A 9,867-nucleotide genomic window follows, 5' to 3' on the forward strand; every position below is an offset into this window, starting at 1 on the left:
ACCACAGAAACACAAGGATCGTAAGAGACTACTATAAGCAACTATACGCCAACCAAATGGACAACCTAGAAGAAATGGACAAATTCTTAGAAAGGTATACTCTCCCAAGACTGAACCAGGAAGAAATAGAAAATATGAACAGACCAAATTACCAGTGCTGAAATTGAGTCAGTCATTTAGAAATTACAATAAGCAAAATTCCAGGACCAGATGGCTTCACAGATGAATTCTACAAAACAATTTAGGGAAGAGTTAACACCTATCCTTCTGAAACTATTCCAAAAAATTGCAGAGTAAGGAACACTCCCAAAGTCATTCTCTGAGGCCAGCATCACCCTGATACAGAACCAGACAAAGATATCACACACAAAGAAAGAAAATTATAGACCAATATCACTCATCAACTTAGATGCAAAAATCCTCAACAAAATACTAGCAGACCCACTCCAACAATATGCTAAAAGGATCATACAACAATGATCAAGTGGGATTTATCCCAGGGGTGCAAGGATTTTTCAGTATCTGCAAATCAATCAGTGTGATGCACCACATCAACAAATTGGAGAATAAAAACCACATGATGATATCAATATATGCAGAAAAAACTTTTGATAAAATTCAACATCCATTTCAGATAAAAACTCCTCTTTAGAGAGTGGGCACAGAAGGAACGTACCTCAACAAAATAAAGGTGATATGTGACAAAGCTACAGCTAACATACTTAGTGGTGAAAGCTGAAAGCATTTCCTCTAAGATCATGAAAAAGACAGGGATGTCCACGATGTCCACTCTTGCCACTTTTATTCAACATAGTTTTGGCACTCATAGCCATGGCAATCAGAGGAAAAAAAAAATAGAAGGAATCCAAATTGGAAAAGAAGTAGTAAAACTGTCATTGTTTGCAAATGACATGATGCTGTACATGGAAAATCCTAAAGATGCTACCAGAAAACTACTAGAAGTCATCAGTGAATTTGGTGAAGTTGCTGGATACAAAATTAGAACACAGAAATCTGTTGCATTTCTATACACTAACGATGAAAGATCAGAAAGAGAAATTACAGAAACAATCCCATGTACCATCACAACAAAAAATAAAATACCTAGGAATAAACTTACCTAGGAAGCAAAAGACCTTTACTCAAAAAACTGTAAGACTCTGATGAAAGAAAACAAAGATGACACAAACAGATGGAAAAATATACCGTGTTCTTGGATTGGAAGAATCAATATTGTGAAAATGACTATACTACCCAAGGCAATCTACAGATTCAGTGCAATCCCTAGCAAATTACCAATGGCATTTTTCACAGAATTAGAACAAAAAATTCTTAATTGTATGGAGACACAAAAGACACCGAAAACCAAAGCAATCTTGATAAAGAAAAATGGAGCTCAAGGATTCAGGCTTCCTGACTTCAGACTATACTACAAAGCTACAGTCCTCAGAACTGTGTGGTACTGGCACAAAAACAAGTATAGATCAATGGAAGAGGATAGAAAGCCCAGAAATAATCCCACGCACCTACGGTCAATCTATGACAAAGAAGACAAAACTATACAATGGAGGAAAGACAGTCTCTTCAATAAATGGTGTTGGGAAAACTGGAGAGCTGCATGTATAATAATGAAATTAGAACATTCTTTAACACCATACACAAAAATAAACTCAAAATGGATTAAAGACCTAAATGTAAGACCTGATAGTATAAAACTCTTAGAGGAAAACGTAGGTAGAACACTCTTTGACATAAATCGCAGCAATATCTTTTTTGACCCATCTCCTAGAGTAATGAAAAACAAAAATAAACAAACAGGACCTAATTAAACTCAAAAGCTTTTGCACAGCAAAGGAAACCATAAACAAAATGATAAGACAACCCACAGAATGGGAAAAAAATATTTGCAAACAATGCGACCCACAAGGGATTAATCCCCAAAAGTTACAAACAGCTCATGTCCTTCGACAGATGAATGGATAAAGAAGATGTGGTGCATATATACAATGGAATAGTACTCACCCATTAAAAAGAATGAAATAATGCCTTATTCAGCAACATGGATGGACCTGGAGATTATCACACTGAGTGAAGTAAGTCAGAGAAAGACAAATATCATATGATATCACTTATGTGAAGAATCTAAAAAATAATAATAATACAAACGAACGTATTTCCAAAACAGAAACAGACTCACAGACTTAGAAAACAAACTTATGGTCACCAAAGGGGAAAGGTGAGAGAGAGGGAAAAAATTGGGAGTTTGGGATTGACATATACACACTATTATATTTAAAATAGATAACCAACAAGGACCTACTGTATAGCATAGGGAACTCTGCTCAATATTCTGTAATAACCTAAATGGGAAAAGAACTTGAAAAAGAATATATACATATATATGTATAACTGAATCACTCTGCCATACACCTGAAACAAACATAACATTGTTAATCAACTATACTCCAACAGAAAATAAAAATTCAAAAATAAATTTCAGAAGACTGAAATCATATGAACTATATTCTCTGACCATGATATAATCAATCTAGTAGTCATGAATAAGATAAAAACAGCATCTGTGTGTGTGTATATATATATATATATACTTTTTTTTTTTTTTTTTTTGGTGGTACGTGGGCCTCTTAGTGTTGTGGCCTCTCCCATTGCAGAGCACAGGCTCAGCAGCCATGGCTCACGGGCCCAGCCGCTCCGCGGCCTGTGGGATCCTCCCGGACCGGGGCACGAACCCGTGTCCCCTGCATCAGCAGGCGGACTCTCAACCACTGTGCCACCAGGGAAGCCCTGTGTATATTTTAATAAAATATATTTATAAAGAAAAAGCAATGAATAAAAATAATCATAAAGAAAAACATAGCCTAAACTCCAGCTTATTACCACAGCAGTGTCCTTCTTCTTACAAAGTTTATGCAGAGATGAGACCTCCCGAGAATTACCAGTGGTCGGGAAGAGAAGGGAGGCTCCTGATACCCAGCGAGAAGGGAGGAGACTAGGAGGTGTTCAGGGTGGGAGTGGGGCGAGGAGAGAGCTTCAGCGACTTAAAGGCTATTCAAAAAGCAGTCACCGTGTTTTTCCTGTAAAGTATTGAGATTTATCATTTTGTTGGGATTTTAGCTTTTTCTAACTACCAGTATGGATACTTTTTTGGGGAAGGACCGCTGTTGTCATTAAAGGACAACTTCCAGGCAAAGTGCCGTCCACGTGAGCCCTGAAGGATGAGTGGGAGTTTGCCAGGCCCAGGGGTAGACTAGGGGTGGGGTGAGCCGGGATAGAGAATTCTCGACAGAGGTCACTCGTGGCACGTGCCAGAGGGCAGTGCACCTAAGTGCCTCCACAGAGCACAGGTGGCCCACGGAGACAGGGGTCAGGCTCCTGCGGATCATGTCTAACTGTGCTGCTTGTCAGCTGTTAATCAATCTTGTGAGCACTTGGTACGTAGCACAGCCAGTCTCTAGGGGCAGGACAGAAATAAAGACGCAGATGTAGAGAACAGCCTTGAGGACACAGGGAGGGGGAAGGGTAAGCTGGGATTAAATGATGTTCCAAAGCTCACAGTGAGCGCTTCTACTCCAGACCTTAGGAATGCAGGATAGATGATAGATTGCATGAAGCCAAAGGTCAAGAGTCGTTGGCACCACTATAGTATTTACTGCAGGGCCCCCCTAGGGGTCTTCTGGATTGGCTCTGGTCTAAATGAGCATGAGTCTTCACCAGATGGACTGGCTGGACATCTCCTGTCCCTTATGAGACCAAGGAGGAGTTGTGTTGTTGACTTGAGGAGGAAAACTAAAAATCTAAGGAGATTTGTGACGTTTGTTAAAATAACCACTACATTAATTGAACACGTAAAGTAAATGTATCCGCGCTCAGGGCTTTGTGTGTTTCACATACGTGATTTACATCCAGTGTTCAGATGAGGAAAGGGAAGCTCAGGGAGGGTGAGTTACCCACCTAGTCCTGTTTTGCAGGAAGGCCATGGGATAAACTGCCCCCCTGTGTTGACTACGGAGATGATCTTTAAGAGGACAAAAACGTTAGCGTGGTTTGTCAAATTTTGCTTTTAAAAGGCATGTCTGTCAAACTTGTAGGTGGAAAGCGAGACCAACGTCCTGCAGGACGGCTCCCTCATCGACCTGTGCGGGGCCACCCTGCTCTGGAGGACAGCAGATGGCCTCTTTCACACCCCAACCCAGAAGCACATTGAAGCCCTGCGGCAGGAGATCAACGCTGCCCGGCCACAGTGCCCCGTGGGGCTCAACACCTTGGCCTTCCCCAGCATCAACAGGAAAGAGGTGGTGGAGGAGAAGCAGCCCTGGGCGTACCTCAGCTGTGGCCACGTGCACGGCTACCACAACTGGGGCCATCGGAGCGACACGGAGGCCAACGAGAGGGAGTGTCCCATGTGCAGGACTGTGGGCCCCTACGTGCCGCTCTGGCTCGGCTGCGAGGCGGGCTTTTATGTAGACGCGGGACCACCCACTTATGCTTTCACCCCGTGTGGACACGTGTGCTCAGAGAAGTCTGCGAAATATTGGTCTCAGATCCCGCTGCCTCACGGGACTCACGCATTTCATGCTGCCTGCCCTTTCTGTGCCACGCAGCTGCTTGGGGAACAGAACTGCATCAAATTGATTTTCCAAGGTCCAGTTGACTGATGCCCTTTACAGCCATCGACGACGACTTTATTAACAAGTTACTGTGAAGATTTTGCCACTAACTCTAGATTTTACCTTTTTATAATACCGTTCATTAAGGGGAGGGGGGCGTCCTGAGGCTGGGAAAAAAGAAGGGCGTGGTGATGAAACATGCCAGGCATCAACGGTAACAGTGGTGTGTTGCATGCTCAAAATAGCAGCATCCTCATTGAAGTCCGCTTAATTAAACCATAATATCTTTGTAACAATTGGATTTAAAATGCCATACTTTCGTTTTAACCTTGGGGTTTTTAAAACAAGTTTTCTTTGTTAAATTTGGACAGGACTTTAAATCCCATTTTAAAACTGTAGAAGAAATTTACTCAAAAGTTGTTGGCTCTTAACTGCAAACCAGTGCTGTGTGGTATAGGTGTTAGACATGCCGTATCTGGAAATACTTGATACAGGTTAGAATCTGACCAGATACCAAAGGGGCAGCTCTATAAGATGATGTTGGGGGACAGGAGACCTTAGGCACAGGTGATTGTTTTGAAATCTGGGGCTTTTCTCTGATTTTTCTTTTGAGGGGAGGGAATATTCATATGTTGTCATGTTTTTTTTTTTTTTTAACTTCAGTGGAATTTAATTACTTTATACACACATTCATCAAATACCTTGGCATTTCAAACAAAGAGTTTCCCATAACTTTTTAGTCTGCCTTTTGTTATCTTTGGTCTGACATGGCCTATCCCTGATTCTCATCATGCATAGCCAGAACTGTTCGGTTGATTAAAATGTAGCTGCTCTTAAAAATTCATTAACTGAGAGTGATTATTGCAGCAGAAAACATGGCCCAGGTAATATAATATCAAGTTTACTTGCTCACTGAATAATTTAAGAGTGATTAAAAATAAGATTTTACTTTTTAAAACTACTCGTTGGAATTTCCTAAGTTTTTCTTAAGAAAGCCAAAATTCCGTGAACTTAAAAAGCAACATATTACAACAATACAGTCAGTTTTGTTCACCCTCTTTCTGCCATCTGTCACCTTCCCTTGCAGCTTACAGAGCCCTATAAGTTTTGAAAATGTTTGCAAATCAAACTAAATTTAAATGTGATCATTAGATATACACACCACCAAGTGGTACATCTGCAGAGAGCATTTGAAATTACTGATTTCAAGAGAGCAAATGAGTGTTTACTGAGGAATAATTAAATCAGAATTTCATATGAGCTCCACCAGCCCTCTCTGTTAGTTTCATCTCATTTTGAATAACACTTCTTGGATGTTCATCCTCTGTGCTCAGTACCAGTGTATCACTGTTCCCGTGATGTAAAGATCCTTTAGGACATGCGCCTACCAGAGCTGGCTGGGATGAAATAGATTCCTGCCACATGGAGCAAGTATGTTTAAATTAATATCCTCTTAAATTGACCATTGCAGATTCATGCTGCATTTTTTTAACCTTTGTAAAGATATATGATTCTAATCTACTGCATTCCTGTTTGAATTGGTTTTTCCATGGTTTGCCTACTAGCAAATATTTTGCCTATTTTCAATTGTCCTAACCCATTTTGAAAGCCCTTTTCCTTAACGTGATAAGATCTATCAGTCTTGATTGCTGCTGCTTAAATTGACTTAATATATAAAAATTTCATCCTCTCAGTTTTCAAATAGCTTTACTTTTCACTGGAGATTATTGTTTATGAGGTGTTTTTGTTTTGGTGATTTTTAAGTGCTGTGAAAATCCAACCACAGTGCTCTCATTGATAGCTTACTCAATTCTGTATAGCTTGCTTGACCTGCAGACAGAGAATGAAAGAGGACAATGAAATTGCCCAGAATATATCCAATGCCTTTTGGTGTAGCCAGAGTCTCCCACGATTAGCTTTTACTGATGGAATATGTCTTTTCAGTCTGTGCCGCCTTAGGCTCCACAAAATGATACAGGAAGCACACGGTCCCTTTTCTTGCGATGTGGTTTGAAAGTGGTTTGAGGAGTCTTGATAACCCTAAAAAGCATCTTGTAAGGTAAATAAATAGTCTTGCATCTAGAAAGACTGGATTTTACCTATCAGAAACTTTTTTTTTTCCAGAAAGTTACCATCTGATATAACTTTCTATTTCAAGGACTATAGTAGTTCAAGGTCTGGTAGTTCCACATGCAACATATACCCCAAAATAGTTATCTTCCAACCTGAGAAGTTTGACTTTTTAGTAAATTTGGGTAGAAATTCCAAGCTCTTGGAAGGGGCAACAGTGACCCCCACGCCTCTGTTAGCACCACACCTTTTCCTTTGACTTCCAAGTGAGGTCCCCTGTCCCCTGTCTAAAGAACCCCACAGCAAGGTGGCCCGTTTGCAGAAGGAAGCCAGGCTCATCTTGGCCACTGCTAGTAAAATCTGCTAACTTTGGTTAATGAGACTTTTTTTTCCTCTGGAAAAAATGAGAATAAAGGACTCTAGCTCAGACTACAGTAATACAGTTCAGAAAAGGTAACTTCTCAGAGGTTATGTCTGTTTTTATGTCTTGCTTGACATACATTCAAGGGCAAATTCCACTCCCCAGGTGTACACATAGGAAATTGCAGACCAGTTATCCTGATCTCAGCCTGACTGAAATGCCTTTTGTGACTAGGTTTCCAGAAGAGCTCCAATGATGTATTCCCATAGGTTTTTTTTTCCAGTTGTTTACGCCAGTTTATTACAAAAAGAAAAAAAAAAAAAAAAAGATTTAGAGTGAATGGGATACAACTCTGAATATTTTTCTAGTCTGGAATTGTTTTTATTATTACTAATCGGTGCTGCCAGGTCATGCATGCTGCAACACATTTCCCTTATTTGGTTTCGCTTTTTGCAAGAAGGGCTACAGTTCACACTGCAGAGTATTAAGCTTTCTGGGGTTTTTTCCCTAACTGTAGCCCAAAAGAATTAAAATCTTTTAATATAAATAGAGAGCATATTTATCATTCCTCGATAGTTAATTATAGAGTTTGGTACCTTTGTGCCTCAGGGAAGCCACGTGACATAACTGGTTATAGAATTTCAGGGTTAGGGTTTAAAGAAAGGAGAAAGCCATTGGAAAAATGATGGGCTCCTTTAAGGAGACGAATGAATCTGGATGCAGAAATATGCCAGGAATTGGCATACACATGATTGTAGTAGAATTTATTTCCAGTAGCAGTAGGGAAATTATTTTAAGTTATTACATCTACTATATTAGCAAAGTTGAGGAGAACTCTTTTCTTCATAAAGCTTCCATGCTTTATTTTTGCTTACATAAAAAAAATAAAAAAAAAAATTCAAACCCCTGTCATTTGGGAGCTCAGTATTGTTATTTGGGCACTTTTTGAGAGTTTAAAAAGGAGCATGTTTTCTCTTTCTTAATTTAAGTCTCACATAGATTATAGAAGTGTTACCTGCAGTTCTATGATTTTGATCTTTTCTTTTTAAAGCCATTCTGTTCTTTGGATTTGCATGAAAGGATATATGATCACAACATTGTCAATGCTGGCTAAAAAACTTACCTTCATGCAATCCTGCCTTGTAACAGTGGAATTTCTAATAGACAAACCACAGAACCTTGATTTTAAGCTGGATCTAGCGCTGTTCTTTTGGCTGTAGCTCTTACAACCCCAGAGTTTAACCTTCATAGGCTGAGGGTATGAAGTTCCTCCTTTAATGCTAGAAGGAGAGCACAGCTCTGTCATCATTTCTTTATGACCCAGTCGAAGACCAATGAGACAACTCCAGGATCTTTTTAAAAGAATGTAAGCATTACTGAATCAGTAAAACAGAAGAAGGTTCAGTATTTCTTCTTAGTAAAACTAATATCCTCTCAAGTTTTCACCCTCATGCAGAATCCCTAGAGGAGGATAAGGAAAAGCAAGTATTTTTCCAGTTCTACTTAACTGTTTCTAAACAAAAATAAACTCGATGAAAGGGAAGTTGTTTCTTTTTAGCTGAGATGACATATTGTTTCTCTGTTTTAAATAGTCTAGAAGCTAAGAGGTTGGTCATATTTACCATGTATAGTGTTATGAGCAGTTAAATTTTATGGATATATTTGTAAAACTTCTTTTATATTTCATGTCAAATTGAAAAGTTTATTTCTTCACTGTTATATCTGTGGAAATACAAGCCATTTTACAGGAAAAATCTTCAGAAACTATTAAACGGATCTCAGTATGTTTGTGAGTCGTTGTCTTCATCAGGACATTAGATAGGAAGAGGATGTAAAAGTAGACTTGACTTTTGCATTTTTCAAACTTATAATTCGATCTCAGACAGTTGAGCTGATCATTGTTTTATATTCTGCACAATACCTATTTAAACCAAGATTCTGAAAAATCACAATTTTTTTTTTTTTTTTTTGCGGTACACGGGCCTCTCACTGTTGTGGCCTCTCCCGTTGCGGAGCACAGGCTCCGGACGCGCAGGCTCAGCAGCCATGGCTCACGGGCCCAGCCGCTCTGCGGCATGTGGGATCTTCCCGGACCGGGGCACGAACCCGTGTCCCCTGCATCGGCAGGCGGACTCTCAACCACTGCGCCACCAGGGAAGCCCTCAATTTTTTTATCTGAAAAATTCCATTGGTGTTTATATTTGTGACATTACATCACTGTCAAATAAATCTCACTTCTAGGAGAATTTAACCTGGCTTGTAGAATTAATGGATTTTCTGCATGGCCATTATAGTCATATTGCTACCTTTGTGACAATCTTCATTCACTTTTAACAACATAGCATTATATGTAAGCCTCCAAGCCTTAAACTAGTATGTCTTTCATAAGAAAAGGTATTTGACAGTTTTTTTCTCATCACATTGATATTTAAGGAGTCTTAGTATTGTTGAGGGAAATAGATTTTTCATCCCCCCCCCAAATATACATTTATATAGGCTTTTATTTCAGGATTAAGTATTCTAACACTTTAACAAATCTAAGATGCCATGATTTGTAAGATGCGTTATTATAGAAAAACATAGCCAGTTACAACTGTGGGATGCACTCGGTTTTACAAGGGTGCCCAAACTATTCAATGGGGAAAGAAGAGTATTTAACAAATGGAGCTGGGATAACTAGATATCCACATGCAAAAGAATGAAGTTAGACCCCTACCTGACACAATATACAAAAATTAACTCAAAATGGACAGAGAGCAAAAACTATAGAACAGAGTAAAACCTTTGTGACCCTGGATTAGTCAGTGA

General features: G+C 39.5%; 1 protein-coding gene across 1 annotated transcript in view; it reads left to right on the top strand.

Moving 5' to 3' along the window:
• The window catches only part of PELI2 (pellino E3 ubiquitin protein ligase family member 2), a 214,227-nt gene extending 205,384 nt beyond the window's left edge, over positions 1 to 8,843 (top strand). Inside the window, exon 6 of the mRNA XM_004279319.3 lies at positions 4,110 to 8,843. Within this exon, the coding sequence (XP_004279367.1) occupies positions 4,110 to 4,676 (567 nt within the window). The 3' untranslated portion in view covers positions 4,677 to 8,843. The remainder of the gene's footprint in view (positions 1 to 4,109) is intronic.
• The last annotated feature ends 1,024 nt before the right edge of the window (positions 8,844 to 9,867 follow it).

The sequence above is a fragment of the Orcinus orca genome, chromosome 2 (genome assembly GCF_937001465.1).
Source record: "Orcinus orca chromosome 2, mOrcOrc1.1, whole genome shotgun sequence".
In the NCBI taxonomy this organism is placed as follows: domain Eukaryota; kingdom Metazoa; phylum Chordata; class Mammalia; order Artiodactyla; family Delphinidae; genus Orcinus; species Orcinus orca.